Source organism: Diadema antillarum, unplaced genomic scaffold, assembly GCF_040938485.1.
Source record: "Diadema antillarum isolate AM-2024a unplaced genomic scaffold, OU_Dant_1.0 seq00001007_RagTag, whole genome shotgun sequence".
Lineage (NCBI taxonomy): Eukaryota > Metazoa > Echinodermata > Echinoidea > Diadematoida > Diadematidae > Diadema > Diadema antillarum.
In genome coordinates this window covers 392,090-412,750 of record NW_027271844.1, presented here as the reverse complement: position 1 = coordinate 412,750, position 20,661 = coordinate 392,090, and the positions used below count along the sequence as shown (strand labels likewise).

The window sequence follows — 20,661 nt, the reverse complement described above, 5'->3', positions numbered from 1 at the left end:
GATTCCTCGTTGTTTAGGTCAAAAGTCTTACACTGAATTTAGCAGAACATGACTGTCCTTCCCTAGGCTCTTCATTATGTCCTGCTGAGGAAAGTAAATGTAATCCGAGAAACGTTTCTCTTAAAAAAAAAACACACACACACACACACACACACCTGAGATCAAACAAGTAACACCAGTCCGGGAAGAAAAAAAAATATCCTTTAGATGCTTTGAGAGCCGATTGGCGCAGAAAATCCCACAGCATTGTACACTCTGTGAAAAGTCTTTCGCGTAGAAAGCGTTAAATCACTCATAAAGTCTCAGCCCTTGGATCTGATCAAAAGACTGTATAGGTTGCTCAGATTGTTTATTTTGCGAATGAAATCCCAGATGAAGGCAACGTCTACGCATTCGGAAGGCAACAATGTTGTTTCGAGAGTACTAACACAGGACTAATGTACAATTTATTTTTCGTGGCTGAAACCAACGTCATGTTATTAACTTTTTCCACCTTTTATTTCAAATTGTTTTGACTTTCTTACGAAATTGACTATCCATACAAGATGTTTACGATGGCAGTATAAGGAACAGATAATTCACCTGTGACAGGGCTTTGCTGAATCAGGATATCGTATTTAATCAGATGAGGGAAAGACAAGTAAAGAGTATAGAGAGCTACCTTATTATTGGTAACTATAAAAGTCACAGTGGCAGAAGCCTTGGGTTTGGGTGATATTCGTTATTTGGAAGGAATGTTAATTCGAAAATGAAATATGGCTTGTTGTTCCAAAGGTTTGTTATTCTAAGCTAACAAGATTTTCTACACATGGATGTATGCTAATCCAAGAATAAAATTGGATTCGTTAAAGGACTAGTCCACCTTCATATACACGAGGATTGAATGAAAGCAGCAATATTTGTAGAAGGCATCAGTAAAAGTTGGAGAAAAATTGGACAATCCGTTCCAAAGTTATCGATTTTGAAAGTATCGATCTGCCCAGTCACTGCTGGATGAGAAGACAACTACAGTGTATGATGTCACATGCATACAACGATAAAAGGAAAATGTAAACAGAATGTCCCAAATCTTAATTTTTGGTTAAAAGTGCACATTTCCTCAACTTGTCACTAATGTACAATATGTTCAGGGTATCATTATTCCCCATACCTTCTGAAAGAAGCAAGTCAAATGTTCTTTCATTATGCAAGATAAGGGAAGATATGTTGATTTTTCTTTATATTTTCTTTATATCGTTGTACACGTATATGACATCACAAGGTATAGTGGTCTTCTCATGCAGCAGTGACTAAGCAGAAACTTAAAGAATTACGGATCGTCCGATTTTCCTCAAACTCTCACTAATGTGTTCTACCAATAATGCTGCATTCATTCGATACACATGTCTTTAAAGGTGGACTTGTCCTTTAATCCTACTATTTGTGGCGTTATTTCGAAGGTTCGTTATTCTGAAATGGAAACAATATTCGTTGTTCCGAAGGTTCGATGTCCGAGAATGAAATATGGTGAGAACAAACGAACCCTCGAAATCACATTCAATATTCAACATTCAGTATACTGGAATACCACATATAAAAGAGGCACTGTTGTTGGCACTTATACCAGCCTCAGTCTAAAACTGTTGGGTCTTAACAAAGAGACCAAAGAGAGAGAGAGAGAGAGGGGGGGGGGGGAGAGGGGGCGTAGAAGCGAAAAGAGTCATCATCAAGGCACAGATTGTAATTTTGTGGTGATTTCTATACATAAAGTTACGTCTCTACTATCTATCAGGTTAAACCGTATCATGTCATGATGCATTGTACTATAAAGGCTCCAAGTCTCAAAGCACTTGGCAGATGCTATGTACACTCATAACTCATGCTTATTTTCAGTCTATTAATTTTGTTCTTGACTACTTATGTTGTACATGTGATGTGCTGGTTTTCTTACGTGTTTGTCTATGATAAATACATTTTTGGTACAAATTTGCATATTATGTTTGTTCATGTCTGCTTATTCTTTATTAGATTGTATCATCTTTTATATCGTTTAAAAAGATAAAATACGAGATTATGATAATAAACAAGCAACAACCAGTCGAAAATTTTATCTTAAACTGTAATTGTTATCAAAGATCGGAGACCATTCTGTATCAAATCCCGTTTTTTTCGACGTAAAAAGAGTCACCAATTCATGTTAAAGCTGAATAGGTTGTAAAATGTTGGGGTTTTTTTTAACCAGAGTATTAGGCGTGAACACATTTTTTGTTGTAATAATAATTCTAAGTGCTGAGACCAAACAATAGTATACCAAGCTTTTATGTCACTTAGTTGCTATAGGATCAGAATCATATTAAGTTGAATTCTGCATTCTTTTCAAAAGAAAATACAAGCCTATCCATGATTTGATTCAGCCATGTTTTGAAAGAAAAAAAAACCTTGAGTACTTTTTGAAGACTCTCAATGGATGGAAATTACATTGAATGGTTTAACGCATGTCATAATGTGTCACACAAGTACGACGATATTATGAAACTAAAAATATTGTAAAAATATTGTAACATTGAATGTGTGCCTATACTAGAATGGGATCTATTGATAGTCCAGAAGGCAAAACAAAATTAGCTGTACAACATACTTTATCTTAAATTGGAAACATCAAGAAAATACGGTCTTCTTATACCAAATGAAATTTGCGAAATCATTCCTTGTAATAATTTGTTCTCGATATAATTTAGCAACTTCCACACCACGAATGGTTGTAAAGTTCCTAGCTAGAGAGGGCGACATTCATTCACATAATATGCCCCTACACTTGAAATTGTCAGAGCTTTGATCTGTTTTATCTACAAAATTACTTACTCGTAACATATGTTTGTGTTTGAAATGTACCAGTCATGACATAATGCTCACAATGAAAGAGACTGCCCTCTGAATCGGCCATCTAATCTTTATTGCGGCTTCTTAAAAAATACCAACACATAGAATAAAAGAAAACAAAAACAAAGTTGCCATTAAAATGTGTGGAAAAGGGAGAAGAGCTCACGAGTATGAATCTAAATACCAGAACTAAGCATGTTGGTTTTCCGTCTTAACTAAGAATGTCAGTTCAACTCCATGCAACTTCCACTTCACTTTTGAAATATTAACCTCATAATCATAATAGATCTCAAATCCCATGCATACCAATAGCTAATGGTGTGCTTAGGCCTACAATGTAAGAATTATAGATACATTTCTATTAATTCCTCGTCTTATGCAAATAAACCAACATTTTGACGGGGGGGGGGGGATGGACACGATAGACTAAAACAGGAGGTGAGATCGGTGAAATAAGATTTTAAGTTTATAAGCCAATTACACTTTTCCGATCGAACTTAGGTATTATTGAAAAATGGATTATATCATAGCCTGGTCAGTAATATGGTGTATCATTATAGGTTCACTAAAAGTCATCGAATAGATGATTAATTCTTTACTTCTCGTCTGCATGTATATTATGACAAAATATACGTGTCTAACCATTCATTGGTATGGTAAGAATTTGTCGGAAACATTTGCATGAAAAATTACGTGACCTATACTGGCTGTTATGGGTAAGTGCGGGTGGTAATGGTAATGGAAATGAATAGTAAGGCGCATAACCGTGTCTATTGTTCAGTTCAAGCGTTCCAGGAGAATGATTTCAGAGCGGGAATACGAATAAAGAGGGTCTGGAGGCCTTAAAAGGTTCATAACAAATATTAAAAAAAAGTGTTAAAGAATTATATGCTGCATATTTTACGAAGTATCTAATGATTTTGCTATGTACAGACTAAAAGTCAACATACATTAAATTCTAGCTATCCTTCAATATGAAAATACTATACGTATAGGCCTATAGGCACAAAACAAACAAACAAACAAACAAACACTCCAATAGATATCAGGAAAACGGAAAGCTTCACAGGTTGCGTACCCGTAATGTATTGAAGTCATGTCTGGCCTTCCAGTACCTTTCATTTGTGCCTTCTCACTCTTTTTATCCCTCTTCCATACCTAATTAATTGGCTACCTGCTATACTGGCACCTACCGGTCCCCTGAAACTTCTCGTGGTTCATGGTTATGTGTCTCTGTAACCCCCCCCCCCCCTTCCTCCCTTGTTGGTGCATTTTGTTTTGTTGTGTGCCTGACGTTCATAGTACCTAGGTGTTGTTGCTTGCTTTCTGTGTTTGTTATTTGCCTCTGACGTGACGAAGGTTCTGCTAGAATAAAAAACTCTGGAACTTTTTGACCCAGTTTCTACTTCACTGGCTTGCTGTGGACAGATGAGCAGTTTTCAGCATTTTTTTTTTTTTTTTTGTATCCGTTAACACTTTGAGACGCACAGTGATGACTGCCTGCTGGGGCTGATACGAGACAAATTCTGACATTGGTTTGAGGGAGTAAGCTGGTGTAAGATATCAAACTGCGATCCCTTTAAACAGCGAGAGAAAAGGAAATAAAGGAAATGCGAATGAAATGTAAACATTTTATTTTGATTTGATTTGATTCATTCCCGCATTCAATCAAATATAAACTGAATGTACATATAGAAATATACAAAGACAAAGAATCACAAGTGCAGTAATTTAAAACGATGATAAAGCATTACACAAATAGATACACATAAGCAATAGTATTGATCAGTATACATAAACAGAAACGTGCATAAAGATGTATACTGAGTAGTATATTTCAGTAAATAACAGAGATAATCGAATCCAGGAGACCACCATTATGAGGGATTCAGCTTGAAATGGATGGGGGCTTTAAATATAACGAGTGGGTAAGGGAGAATTTTATGAGAGCGATGTTTTCCCCCTGTAGTTTATGATGACATACCCGGACGTTTTGTTATAAGAGTTTCAGTATTCCTGTTTTTGTTTGTCTGTTTGTTTGTTTGTTTTTGGTTGTTTTTATTTTGCACTAAATCAATAGACGTACGTAGCTCACGACATCACGTGGTTTTGATGACAGTCTCTACTGGAAAACGCGTGCAAGTCCCCCCGTAGAGTTTGCGTGGTAAGATGGCGGCTTGGAGGCTTCGCTAGTTTGTCAAGAAATTAAACGAGAATGAGCCATTGAGATATCCAGGTCGATATATCTCCCGTAAAGATCAGTGATTCAGACCTGCATGTATGCAGCAGGGGTCATTGATGGATTGTTTGACTCACAGCCTGCGGTGTGCCTGAATGAATTTTCTAGTGGCGGGTTGTTATGACCATTGTGATTGCTCGTTATGAAATTCTTTCCACTTGTCCGTGATCGCGCTCGTGACGGATTTTTTTTTTAATAATCTTGTTGTTGTTGGTGGTGGTGCTTTTTAAAACATGTCTTTTCATCACCGTTTTACACACAGCTTTTGCCCCAAATAGCTCTGCACGGGATTCGGGGGAATAGCGATTGGTATATAATCGAAGCAAAGGAATAGAAAAAAAAAAAGAATCATTTCGTGGAATTATGCTAATGGACCACTCCCGACCTTTGGCTCCCTTTCCTTTCATAGGGAACGCGGTCACACAGTGTGGTTTATGTGAAAATAAGGGTTATTTATCCACAGCGTGATAGACAGTTAAAGTGTGTGTTTATCCCTGTTTTATAAGGGCTGTTTTAAGTGAGTTACATTTTTATCAAAAGATCCAATTAGTAGTGAAAAAATACGATCCTTTGACTTCGATCTCGTCCTCGACATCTGCCAGTTCCGTCGAAATATCATTCGACGTCGGAAGCGATGGATCTCAGTAAGTCGTCGAAGGAGTCTCTCCCCGAAGCGACTGGACGAGAGACTGAACAGCTCATTGGTAAAAAGAAAAGTGAGTTATCATAATATGGCCGATCGCAGTGTATCCTTTCTTTGCATTCCTTTTGGCCCAATCCTTTCGATGTGTGAATGTCCCCATCTATCTTCGAATGCAAGAGAACATTTTCTCATGCAATCTTTCTCATGCGATTTTATGCAAACTCATGTAATCTTTTTCATATCAGAGACCAAAATAACGCTCACTCCCCTTTTCGTGTAGTAATAATATAATTGCGTCATGTACATTATTGTGGGTTGATTAAAGGACCAATGCAATGGAAATGCATGTTGACTTGTGATTTTATAGTATCTTCAACATCACTTATGACCAAATGAATATCTAAATACTCCTCATGATTATATTCAGTGTTGAATTTTGTAGTATTTCTCTTCAGATTACTTGGAAATGGCACCAAACCTTCACCAAACAAAGATTCCGTGACATCTTTTGATAACCTTATCATTTAACATGGAAACAAGCTAGTTATGATCTGTCTACAGAAAGGTGCATTTACGTGTACTTTGTCTTTTGTTTATCACATTAGTGCCTTAACAATGGGCCGAATGCATAAAACTAGCAATTGCTTGTAAGCAATTGCTTCAAGCACAAGCATAAGCTCGTCTAGTTAAAGGTCTAGCTCAAGCAATTGCTTAAATCCATATGCATAACCTTTCGCTTGTTCTGCACAAACAATTGCTAGCGTTTTCAACAAAAGGGACGTCCCGCCCGTGCGAACACAAAAACAAAGGCGGGTGTGACAGCATGTATTTGAAAGGACGTGTGTGTGCGAAAACATTTCCTGACTTGGCAAAAGAGCTATGAAATGACACTCGTGATAAATGCATACACTCAGATACATCCACACACACACACACACACACACACACACACACACACACACACACATCTTTACGCACACACACACACATACACACACAGGCCCACTGGATGATTCCCATCACTGCCTATAGTAGCCCGGATCTGCCAGGTCGCACGCGGAGAGATGACCCCTTGCTCTCCACAGATGTCAGACATCCTGCCTCATTCTCATCACATTTTGCGTGCTAACCACTGGACATTCTCGTTGTTAAAACGAAAAGAAAAGAAGTTTCTTACACAACTTAAGACGAATTTCTTGTAGGTTTATACCACTCCTGCACAAGTTTGGTCTTTCGTCTATGAATGTGAAAATGATACTTAAAAGCGAACATCCCAGTCAAGCAAAAGAAGTTGCTCAACGTGCTGCTATCCTTGAAGAGCTGCTTTGCCTGGCAGCTGCTACAGCTATCGTGCAGCTTAAGAGAAAGAAAGAAGATGAAGAAAAACAAGAAAGGAAGAAGAAAAAAAAGGCTGTTTGAGTCAGAGAGTGGTTGTTGCAGAGGACTATACTTTGGTCAATATGAAAAGCTTTCAGCAATTACATGATGGAGATGTCAAGAGCTTCAAGAACTTTCTTAGAGTGGAACCTGGCCTGCTTCAGGAGCTTGAGAGGTTAACCCCCGCATCCAGAAGAAGGACACAAACCTGAGACGAGCTCTGGAGCCTGGTCTGAAGGTGGCCATTGCATTGAGATACTTAACCAGTGGTGATAGTTATAAAAGTCCCTGTCCTACGGATTTCGTGCTGCACACAACACCATTTCGACCAATGTGCCAGAGTTTCTGCCAGGCCATCTACGAGGAATTTCATGAAGAGTACATCAAGCTTCCTTGTCTTCGAATTTCTCCTTGACAAACTGCTTCACCACCTCTCTTTTGGCAGTTGTGTCCTTCAACTCTTCTAGATATATAGGAGTTGTAGAACATGTGGTATTCCTCCAAAAAAAAGGGGGGGCAGCCAACAGTTCGTTGTCCTCTGATGTCCAAGTACAGGCAACACAGGATTTCTTCTTCTTCTTTTTCGTCTGTTTTCCTTCCCCATCATCAGAGGGTGCTGAGACAGAAGACTCCTCATCCTCTTCAACCTCAGTGGGTTCATCAGCAGCACTAGGGGGGTCTGTAGCAACCTCCTGGACTGGATTGAGTTCTTCAACCGGGTCCAGGGCATGTACTTCCCCCGTCCCCGAAGGGCCTTAGCTTTCCTTTTTACACCTTGCTTCTTCGGCATGACGAACTAAAGCTATTGACCGATTCTGTGACGCGCTATGTGTATTTTTGGCATGGGCAGCGCCATTACGCGGTGTCTCAGCCGACCCCCCCCCCCTTCCCACTCCCCACCCCTCTCCCTACATTAGCACGCGCGCAGAATGAAAAATGGCTTTAGCCAATGGGCGTCTCGTACTGAGTGCGCGAATGCTTGCTTGGTGCGCGAACCTTTGTTACAAGTGCGTGATAAACATGTTGCCCGGGGGGTGGGAGAGAGCAGGGGGGGGGGGGGTCGGCTGAGACACCTCATGGCTGCGCCCAGTGCCATAAAATGTCTGCTGCCCTCAACGAACCCGAATCGGTCAATATGACAAATTTCTCTCAATGGGTCAACTTTATATAGGAACCATTTGGTCACTTGTTCGCTAGCAATGGCGAATCAAAAAAAAAAATGTTAGCGATACCGTGTTACGACCGTTTGCGAATTCTTACGAGTGTTTTGCGAATGTTTGCAACTGTTAGTGAAAATGCAAATTCGCAAAGAAATGTTAAACATGTTCAAAATTTCTTTGCGACAAGAACAATAAAAACAGTTCGCGAACTTTCTTGCAACTGTTAACGAACCTTTTGCAACCCTTTACAAACCCTGGCGAAATCCCAAATTCGCTGCGTTCGCAAACGTTCGCCGCTCAGTGAGATACCCACTAGCAATTGCTTGCGGGCAGCAAGCAATATTGTTTGTGCTTGCTAGCAAAAGTTTTTGCTCACAAGCAGTTGCTTGTTTTTATGCATGCGGATTCAAGCAAAAGGCTAGCACAAGCAATTGCTAGCTTTTATGCATCCGGCCCAATGACTAGTAGATGGTGTCATCGGCAAAATCTTTGATTGTGTGTGTGTGTGTGTGTGTGTGTGTGTGTGTGTGTGTGTTGTTCTTGTTGTTGTTGTTGTTGTTATGATTGCATTGATGTTGTTGTTGTTATGATTACATTGATGTTGTTGTTGTTGTTGTTATGATTGCATTGATGGGACCATGTTTCTTGCATTTCCAGGAATAATCCACACTCGCCATCAGCTGGGCATCCTCGTGTTCCTCGGAATGGCAGTGATTTGCACCATGAGACAGAACGTCAGTGTTGCCATGTTAGCCATGGTGAATGACACCTACGTCACACAACGGGTTTCCTGGAATAGCAGTATGGAGACATTGGAGACATGTCAACAGAATATTGTTCCAAACACAACGTCAGTCACAGAAGTAAGAGTGATAATATCCGTAAATTCTTAGCCGCATTTATGAGTCAAACAAACCCAAATGTGGTTCTGAGGATGACATTACTTGGCAAGCGAAGTATTTATATTTTCAAGTGATTGATTAATTTCATCAGTTAAACTCAGTCCTGTCTGGTCCTTAAAGGGACATTCTAGACGATGTTCATATTTCACATCATGGAACACGTAAATCAACGGCTCCATGTGTAGATTTGTGGAATTTATAGTGGTCCTTGATCAGAGAACTCCATACTCTGAAAAACCCAAAACAAAATGTATCATAGCAATGTAATTCCATTACAATACCACATGCTTAGCAAGCTCACCGTGTAGAATGTATGCATTCTTTCTTCTTTTGTTCTGCTTCCTTGAGCCCTAACCCATGCATTCTTATGGTGAGGCTGCCATGTCATCATCCTTGTTCACTGCAATTGTTATACATTTAGAGAACATTCTTATTCCTCATCCCATTCACTGGAAATTCTGAAACTCTGTACCCAGTATAGTGTTCATATAAGTTTGAAATTCATCCGGAGGTCCAATTTTAACTTGGTTCTGCACCAGGACGTAATTGCTTTGCTGATACTTCTCAGTATAGCATTATGATCGTGTGGCCCATGAACCTGTGCACCTTGAATTTATGCAGATGTAAAAACGGGAACGCAACGAAAAAGAAAAGTGAAATAATGAACTTTTACCTTGTATGTGACACCCATGTGCTGTATCTATGACAACTTATAGGGAGACGGCAAGTTTCTCTGGGACTCCCACACGCAGGAGCTGATATTCGCAGCCTTCTACTATGGATACATCTTTGCCCAGATCCCTGGCGGCTGGCTCGCCGACAAGTACGGCATGAAGTGGGTCTTGGGCTTCGGTTTTCTTCTATCCAGTGCCTGCACTCTGCTAGGTCCAGTGGCAGCCATGGCAGACTTCCGGTGGTATTTCGTGACCCGCTTCTTCAGCGGCTTGGGCGAGGTTGGTCATCATTGGTCGATCGTTGTTGTTGTTGTTGTTTGACTTCATCATCAGAAAGAGCAAAATAAAACCTAACAAGTTATACCTCACAGGGCCGGCGGAACCGGGGGTGGGGAGGGGGGGGGGCATTGGGCTCGCCCATCCTCCCACTTTTTTGCACCCTTACATAGAAATACATAGGGCGTCACTACGTCACCACTTTGCCCCCCCCCCCCTTTTATTTTTTTTTTACCCTGGAAGTGGCAGTAAATAAGATTACAATGAAACCTTTGAGCGCGGTAAGGCCGTTGTTTTTGCGCTGATGACCTTTTTTTGTTTTGTTTTGTTTGTTTTGTTTGTTTGTTTGTTTTTTTTTTTTTTTTTTTTTTTGGGGGGGGGGGGGGGGGGGCTCGTCATCTTATAGCCGGAAGTGGAATGAGAAAGATGCGCCGCCGCGAAACATCATGAAGTCATGATTACAAATATTCTTTTTTTACTGTTAATTTCTATGCGTTTTGGGTAGATTTAATCGCTAGAATCGCGAGAAAGGATTAAATTCTTTTTTTTCCCGATTGACACTTCATATAAGGCCAAGTAAAAAAAGAAAGTAGTTTCTCGTCCGGGTTTTTTGAGCAAGGCGATGAGGGAGGTCCTTACTATTTGATATCTTACTATTTTTTCAAGGATCGTCAAAATGAAAGTAATATGTGTTTCTCGTCCGGTAATTCTGAGAAAGGTAACGAGAGAGGGCTTTACAATTTTCTATATTCAATTTATGAAATGAAATATCACTCTGGTAGCTGTGTTATGAGACCAGGTCCCAAGTGTACGTCTTGCCTGCACTCTGTGCATTTTCAAACAAATAGATATATGTGCCATACTTGAAATGAAACTTCATGCATGCAGAAATACATTTGCTTTTTCTTTCCACTACAGATGTCAAGGGAACATGACCATCTTAATACTGGTATTTAGTGTTGTAATGGCTTTTCTGATACCAGTGTACTTGCAATTCTGATGTATTGTGCTATTAATTGAAACAGGTATAAAACATGTCATTCAACAAATGTACGACTGAAATAAATTCCATGATATTCAAAACACTGCTTTATTTATTGGTGATTGTGACTTTTTGTGTCCACACAGCTGGTATGTATATCTGCAGTTCTTCACAGTACAATTGTAGCACATTCAACTGGAAACTGGCTTGTACAATTGCAGATGGATGTCAAAATGATACTGATATGGCATTCTAGCATTAAACGTTTAAAGATGTTTCTTCATGTTCTAAAAAGACATTTGATAATCACTCATTATTTGGATGATGAATGATTGTATAACAGTACACTATACAGGTGATACCACTCACGGCTGTGTCCGTGAATTTACATCGTGAAGAAAAGTATCCCGCAGAAATACGAGACAAACCAGAATCCGTGGAAAAGTTATTTATTTTGTAGATACACCCATTTAATAATTCTACATTTGCTGGAAAAGCGCATTCATTTTCTCTTCAAAATAGAATGTATCGCCGTGACAGACCAGGGAAGGGGACCCTGGACAGCTACAAAACAAGCACACTTTGCCGATATACGGTGCGGCACGGCCACTGCACTGGCACCAGGGAGGTGTGGACCTCCCTGCTGGCACCGTACCTTCTGACACTGCACACACATGCACATAGTCACAATGACATGAAAATGTACACAAACTCGATACCGTACAATCCTAACAAGCATTTGTACAGTACAATTCATCCGCTTAAAATATCAGAAACGGGGAAAAATATGAACAACGCGCGAAATATGCGTGGAATATCAGCGATTGTTCGCAAAAATGTTGCCGCTATCGCGTTCACGACGTACCGAGTGCGCTGTACATCACAGCCCAGTAGGCCGGCCCGCCGCGCCGCCCATCCAACTACAGTGCAGTTCGACGCTTTGTGGGTCATTCCTTCTTGCCGATCGGCCGAGCTCGCAGTGTGAAATGCATGCGTTATTACATACACACTACACACAGAAGCTACAGCTGTACTACAGTCTACAGCAGTCTACAGGACGCAAGGCGTAAAAATTAGAAATGAGACGTCACGATTGGTAGGTGATTGTCGATCTTTTTTTTTCGGCGGCCGAAAAAATAGTAAATATCAAAAAAGTCGATGCGGCAACTGAAAATCGATGCGGGCGGGGAGCGGGTTGGGACGAGAATTATGAATTTCTTGGTATTTTCAGCGCCATTTTGAAAATAGTAAATAGTAAAAAAAATCGATGCGGCGGCCAAAATCGATGCGCGCGAGGACGAGAAACTGGTTTCTTTTTTTACTTGGCCTAATATGTATCATACAATAAATGAAGAGCTTGCTTGCAAAAGGCGCTAAATCGATCATTTTCAATGGATTTAGCGCCTTTTGGAAGCGAGCTCTTCAAAAATAGTTTCTACATTTTATGTCTGTCTATCTTCGTTCCTCTTCCACCACCCCCTCCCCTCCGTTTCTTACTAATCTCGCTCTCTTTTCTGTAGGGTGTGTCCTTCCCATCAATGCAGGCACTGTGGTCAAAATGGGCGCATCCAAGTGAAAGGAGTAGCTTGAGTGTAACTGGATTCGCAGGTATACCACACTCGTCATGCCCTTTTTTGTTTGTTGTGTCAGTTTCTTTGTTCTGTGGATACCCGGATGCCGCTTCGTGTTGTGTGCCTCTTTTGTCATATAAAGCATGCAAGTCGTTAGCAATTGCTGTTCCGTTATAAGATCTAAAATATTATTTGTGACCCTGCACCTCAAAACAAACAAAAAGTCGCCAGACATTAATTTTTAGTTAAGACCATATTCTGAAAGAGCAGACTTTAAGCTTAAAAATGATGTATAACTCAAATCAAATGGACTCTCCTAACCTATTTAAATATTGGAAAAAAGCACAAACTCAGGAAAAGTGTGAACTGAGAAAAGAGGCTCTGAAGTACAATGTCTATTCAAGCGCTTAATCTTTACCAAACCGTGCTGGCTGTGCGATGAATGGGACAAAAAACAGGAAGTAAACCACCAGAGTAACAACAATAAAGGGATTATCAGATTAAAGTGAAATTCTGCATGCCTCATTATCACATTCTGTCCATAATTAATGCTAACTTCCAAAGCAGTAGCACTATCCTTTCAAAAGTTATTAGAGTTGAAAGTGAAGAGTGTGGACAAGGTTTTTCAGAAATGAATAAGGGATTCTAAAGACACACCTAATCACACTATGCTACCAAAAATGTTCGAGATAAACTGCTAAAAAACACACTTTCCTGCCCGTTTTATGATACCAAATTTTAGCATAATGTAAAAGGAGATCCGCTCTTTCAGAAAATATGAAAAAATCAAGTTCGGCTAGGTTGACCCATTTCACTTATTTTCAGTCCTCACGCAAAATCAGTGTGTGCGACTTTATGTTCGTTTTGAGGTGCACGGTCACATTTAGGAGCGAACTTTTCGACCTTGCAAACTGTAATGTAAAATATACATGGCAAGGTCGTTCACCGTCTGTTATGTTTTGTACAAAATCAACCACTTTTACCGCCCTGTCTTGGAATGAGACAAAGAAAAACCTTACTGATATGTACCCTTTCCATAAAATTAATTATGCATCCCCTATATACAAACCTTATTTCATTTCATTTCATTTCATTCCTTTATTTATGCACGGCACATATATATGTATATATAATGTATGTGTTTGTGTGAGCGTATATATATATATATATATATATATATATATAGATATATATATATATATATATATATATATATATAGATATATATATATATATGAGAGATAGTTCCCTGGGTCCCGAACGAATATGACACATCAGATTATTCATATGTGACCATGCACCTCAAAACGAACGTAAAGTCGCACACACTGATTTTGCGTGAGGACTGAAAATAAGTGAAATGGGTCAACCTAGCCGAACTTGACATTTTCATATTTTCTGAAAGAGCGGGTCTTCTCTTACATTATGCTAAAATTTGGTATCAAAAAACGGGCAGGAAAGTGTGTTTTTTAGCAGTTTATCTCGAAGATTTTTTGTAGAATAGTGTGATTAGGTGTGTCTTTAGAATCCCTTTTTCATTTCTGAAAAACCTTGTCCACACTCTTCACGTTCAACTCTTATAACTTTTGAAAGGATAGTGCTACTGCTTTGAAAGTTGGCATTAACTATGGACAGAATGGGTTAATGAGGCATGCTTAATTTCAGTTTAATCTGATAATCCCTTCATTGTTGTTATTCTGGTGGTTTACTTCCTGTTTTTTGTCCCATTCATCGCACAGCCAGCACGGTTTGGTAAAGATTAAGCGCTTGAATAGACACTGTACTTCAGAGCCTCTTTTCTCAGTTCACACTTTTCCTGAGTTTGTGCTTTCTTTCCAATATTTAGATAGGTTAGGAGAGTCCATTTGATTTGAGTTATACATCATTTTAAAGCTTAAAGTCTGCTCTTTCAGAATATGGTCTAAACTAAAAATTCATGTCTGGCGACTTTTTGTTTGTTTTGAGGTGCAGGGTCACATATAATAATCATTCTGTTGGTAGGTCCTGACGAAGGCCCAATGCCGGGCCGAAAGCTTGACAAATAAAAGGGAGACTAAGATCGAGAGCAACGTCCCGCCTCAGTCCAATTTCTTTCAATATATATATATATATATATATATATATGAATTAGAATATACATTACACAGAGAGAAAGAGAGAGAGAGAGAGAGAAAGGAGAGATACCATAAAAGCAGTAGAAAAGAAAAGAGAAAGTGTTCTTTGCGACTGAGCATATTCAGTATATTGGCACAGTGAAGGTGCAATGAATGTGTTCTGTAGATTATTCAAAACAAGACTGATAAAACTTTGTGTCTGGCCGTTGACTGCACAATGAGTCTTTTGTCTAATCACTTTGGCATAGAATTTAAGATCTAGCTTTCAATTTCAGTAATACAGAGACACTGCACCTCCCAGCTTCTTCTTTTTTCCTGGACTTTTCGCTATTTCGATTTTCATCTAATTTCTGTTTCTTTGTTTTAGGTTTCAACTTTGGCAAAATCATCGGTAATGCACTTTCAGGTTTTCTGATCAACCTAGATGTAGCTGGCGGATGGCCTTTTACTTTCTACATTTACGGTCAGTATTGATCTGCAATGATTTGAGTCATTCTGGATAATATCCCTTTCCGACGGATTTTTTTTTCTCATCGGTCACTAACTTGTCGGAAGCAAAGTTTGTTGTTTCCGGCCACCAACCAAAGTGTATGGGATCGCAGTCTGTTGAATCCGACTTGTGTTGGTCGACTATGAGGTCAGTGTCGGACATGTCGGGTGTGATCCAATGACTCGAAAGGCAAGATACTCCGAGAAATCTTGATATCTCTTGTGTTATTTTCCCTACTGGAAAGAACACAGTGTCCCACAGTGTGTTCACAGTGTGTTCACACAGTCGACTATGTGAAACCGCTCGAATTTAACAGTGTGAAAGGTGATTTCACACTGTGGTGTAGTTTTCACAGAGTATTCACATAGTAATGCTTTGTTTCACACTGTAAATTAATGACTCACATTGTGTTCACACTGTTAAAACGCTCGAAATTGACAGTGTGAAGAGATTTCACACTGTGTTTCTCACACTGTGTTCTTTCCAGCAGGGTTGCCTGTCCTCAACTCAAACAAGTTGCATAATTTACTATAGGCTACCTGATGAATAAGTGAAAAATCTGATTAAAAGAGTGGGAAAATGAGCGAAAAAAATGGGATTCTATCTAGATTCGAACCCGAGACCTCCGGATTTCTAGCCCAGTGCTCTACCGACTGAGCTAGAGAAGGCTCTATTACAGTATTCGTCCCAGAAACCCTCAATTCTCACTATAAGAGAGACTTTCTCCCGTCTCAGTTACTATTTGTGGTCATGATTTCAGTCTTATTTTGTTTGTCTTTCGGAGACTCGTTTTATACTTCCGATCTACCTAAGATGTTTGCAAGCATTGCAGTAATGATTGGGACTACACAAGTTTCTGTCCTTCTCCGCAGGGTCGTGCGGGGTGTTATGGGTCATCGTTTGGTCTTTCCTTGGGTACAGCTCGCCCGCGGATCACCCGTGGATATCAGTGGAAGAGAGAAAATACTTGGAAGAAGGGCTCCGTTTTTCAGGCTCGGTAAAATTGATAAATGACGTGGTTAGGGTTAGGGTCGGGGTCGGGATAATCCTACCTGTTGTCATGGTAGACAAGTATAGATTCTATCGTGTAAAAGTTTTCAATAATGTCACTCATTCGACAACAGGGATAGAGTGTCGTGAAAACTGTAGCATAAGCATAATATTTGTCAGGCAATATGTTCTGACAACTTGAAACGTTTGTGTACCCGGGGATTGTTGTCATTCCTTTAAACATCATTTTCAACTCAGTCGATTAAGTTCGAGTACTTGGATGAGCGGCTTATGCATTTACGTCCTGTGCAATTTCAAAGTCTGAGCATACTAGCAGGACACGAATATTTCTTGAGAAGTGTCTGAGGCATGTTGCTGTAGAATTTCATTTTGACATATTGTGTATAAATGCCTATAATAATCTGAATTTCAAAAGCCTTTTTTTCCACTCAGTATTGCACTCGTTTAACTGTCTTTTGTTCTTAAGCGAGGCAAGTATACTTTTTATATTATCTAAAAGTTTATAGTCTGCGAAACAGGAATGCAAAATTAGCACAAATTATTAATTTCAACGAATCTTTTCAAGGATACCTTCATGAAGGCCAAAAACAGAGGACAAAAAAGTAGAAATGTAAGCAAATTATGTGTCAACTCACTATTATTACATGCCATTGTGTCCCAGCTTTCAATTGTAAAGTTGAAAATTTATCATCCGCCAGATTTAAGGTCGACCTGTTGTTTAGTTTCATATGGAATACAGCATTTATACTCGAGGTAAGACATTTAAACAAGCCTTGACTTTCCTCTCTGCTTTCTACTTGGTATAGAAAAGTAAAGTGTCTGTACCATGGGGTGCAATGCTAACCTCACCTGCCATATGGGTACTGGCCTTCACGCAGTTTGCCTACCATACCGGAATGATCACGCTCCTCGCCAATCTCCCGCTCTATTTCAGCGATGGTATCAGGGTACCTATCGAACAGGTGATGACGTACACATGAAGGAGTGATCCTTTTGACCTGACAATGAATAAGATGATAAAAAAAGATGGTGATCTTTATGTTGAAAGTAATGTTGACAGTGATACGGATGACTATAATGAATGTCATAATATGATAATCAGTGTGGTAGTTTCATCATCCTCATTTTTGTACATCAGTGCTTCACTTTTATAATTTCATTTTAGTTTAGTCAGAAAACACATAATCGCGGCCTACTCATTCTTTTTTTTGTGCTAAAAAAAATATACAAAATGTGAAAGTGAATTAAGAATTTTTGGGATTTTGTATCCGATAGTGACAAGATTTTCTTCTGATATTATCCTTCTTTCTGATTATACTCTGTTTAAAGTGGACTTGCACATAAATCAGCATCGCACATCTAGTACTTGATCTTGATCACTTGATCTTTCGTTTTCTGTTCACTCTGCACAGACGGGTGTGTACTCGGCGCTTCTATTTATTTTCCAATTCGTCACCATGGTAGCAGGGAGCTACCTGACGGACCGACTTCTGGCGCGTGAAGTCATTGGCAAGACGGCTATTCGAAAACTGATGTCAGCAATAGGTAGACCACAGCTGATCGTATCTTTTCATAAAATTTATGACTATTTAATAGTGATAATACGTCAATATGTAAGGTTTAGATGTAATGAGCATTTGTCAGTAAGATTTAACAGCGTTTAATTAGAATTATAGTACTGTTATGCTTTTAGTCTCCACGCTTATGCTTTGGTTCCAGAATACTTACTTTGTGTCCGCATAGGCGCATAGTATTATGGCGTAGACATCCGCGGTCAAAATATATGACTATGAACTGAAATCGTTTGGGACAAAAACTCAAAAATAATAATATGAGTGCTCAGTAGCAGTTTTCACAAAAATTGCCCCTGGAGGCGACATTTTGGTGCCAGTTTATCGAATTCTATTCACTTGAGAAAACTAAATTCATCTTGAATTTGATATGGTTTGATAGTGGCTATTTGTGTAGTACACAGGTCCACCTTTCGATGCTCATGCTGCTTAAAAAAAAACAACAACACAAACACACACACACACACACACACACACTCAAACACACACACAAAAAAAATGTAAAATTATACATATCCAAAACATGACAAGACAGAAAAAATAATCTAACTAACAAGCAAACACGTACCTAATAATGGACACATTTCTGAACATTATAGATAATTGTACACCATGTCAGTTAAAAGCAGGAGGATTTGGAAAAACAAATAGACAGCAACAAAAACAGCCAAATAAATAAATTAATGAATAACATGAATGAATGAATAAATCGATTAACAAAAACGTCTATTTACAAATCTAATAAGATATATCTTAACAAAAACAAATAGAAAAACTGACCAGAAAAAATATCATTTATTAGTGGAAAATTGAGCAAAGAAAATGGGATTCCATCGGGATTCGAACCCGAGACCTCCGGATGATAGCCCGGTGCTCTACCGACTATTGATAATTTAGGGTTTCTGGGACGAACACTGAACTAGGGCTTTCTATAGCTCAGTCGGTAGAGCACCGGGCTAGCAATCCGGAGGTCTCGGGTTCGAATGCCGATGGAATCCCATTTTCTTTGCTCAATTTTCCACAAAGATATATCTTACACAAATACTATAATGAGTGTTACCCTTATGTTGCAGTAACGTAAAGACGGGTGAATAGTTTGTTTCACCTTGCAGCCAAGTATCATCATACACTCTATCTGGGTTTTGTTTTGTTTTTACGTATCTTTGCCTGTCATTCTCTCTTTTTAAAGGGTTTTTCTCCGGAGCATTCTTTCTCATACTGACTGGTTTTGCCCGGTGTAACATCGCAATGTCAGTGGCGTTCGTCACGCTGGCAATGGGCGGAATCGGTGCTTCCTTTTCTGGTCACTACGTGTCGCTTCTTGACGCAGCGGGAATCTACGCGGGTTCGGCTATGGGCATGATGAACACCGCCGGAACACTCGGCGGGATTGTCGGGCCTTACATCGTAGGACTGTTCACTGAAGTGCAGGTAAACGTATCACATATCACATATCTAAGGGGAATTCCAGTGCAGTTTAGAATTAGTCTGAAAAGAAGGAGTAAAATTCTTATAGCGCAACAACGAACATTAATTTGATAAAAATCGGATGAAAAACAAGCAGAAAGGTATAACAGTTGGAAGTTTCACTGATTTTTCAGGAAAGAGTTCTCGTATAGAATATGCAAAGTGAAGTAATGATGTCATCCTCTCTCAACTTGACAAATAGTTTGAAATTTCCAGTGTTTCATTCAAACCCAATAAAAGGGCCTACATCCAAGTAGCAAATCCTGGTATACTTACCCAATCTTTCTTCTGAAGTTTTTCGACCAGGAATACCAGCATGTTTCACATGTTAATAACAGAAACATTCGTCATTTTGTGTGTGTGTGTGTGTGTGTGTGTGTGTGTGCACGATAAATGGAAATTGTGAAGTGATGACATCAGACGCTCACTCATGTACATATTCATATCAACTCATATCGTTGTAACCGGAATTTCGTTGTAGCCATGTTCGTTATAATGAGAGTGTGCTGTAGTAATCAATCTGAGGTAATTTTGGAGGGAGTGGGCGGGGGAAGGGAATAACCTTGATTTCATAGTATCTCCGACGTCGCTCATTTGTGGTTTCTAATCACTTTTACGTCCTTCTCAATTTTTTTTTTATTTGATTTTTTTTTCTCTTTCACACAGTCTGACATCACTGGTTGGCAGAAAGTTATGTGGTTCTTGGCCGGAGTGTACGTCTTTGGCGGACTGATATTTGTCTTGTTTGGCACGACTCGTCTGCAGCATTGGGCAAGCCTGGATCAGGGCGGAGAAGAAGAGTACATACCTCTCGAAGACTCAAAGGCTGGCACTTCACTCAGTAACAAATGAAACATAAAGACCCAATTGTACCATATTATAGAATGCGAACGGGGACATTTGGAAAACAATCTTTATAACTCGATGCGTTTGTTGTTTTTTTTTGACAAGTGACAATTCGTTGTTCAGGTTTATATTTTGCACCACTCATTGGATCTATTGAATAGATTTGACCGTCTGATTTGAGCCTCTTCATTTTGCCATAACAAAAGTAGGAAAATAAATCGGAGAAACTTTCCTTAGAAAAAAAAAACACTCAGACACACGTTACAAACGAGCAATACTAGTTGAAAAAAACGAAATGAAATTCTTTCGTGGTTTCGTGGTTTGAGAGCACAATGGCACAGAAAACCGCATCACACTCTCCAAAGCCTTGCTATACCAATGCGCCCTGTTTGCAAAAGTTCGACATGTATTACATGTATATACTGTAGTTGCAATTTATAATGACCTTTCAGAAGAACCTTGCGATGGTGACTTCCAAG

General features: G+C 39.4%; 1 protein-coding gene across 1 annotated transcript; it reads left to right on the top strand.

Moving 5' to 3' along the window:
• Positions 1-9,000: 9,000 nt before the first annotated feature.
• LOC139742581 (sialin-like) lies at positions 9,001-20,188 on the top strand. The gene is made up of 9 exons (XM_071653112.1): positions 9,001-9,141; positions 9,897-10,133; positions 12,633-12,720; positions 15,165-15,260; positions 16,160-16,284; positions 17,105-17,260; positions 17,711-17,843; positions 19,059-19,300; positions 20,003-20,188. Exons 1-9 carry the CDS (start codon positions 9,001-9,003, stop codon positions 20,186-20,188), a joined length of 1,404 nt encoding a protein of 467 aa, XP_071509213.1.
• The last annotated feature ends 473 nt before the right edge of the window (positions 20,189-20,661 follow it).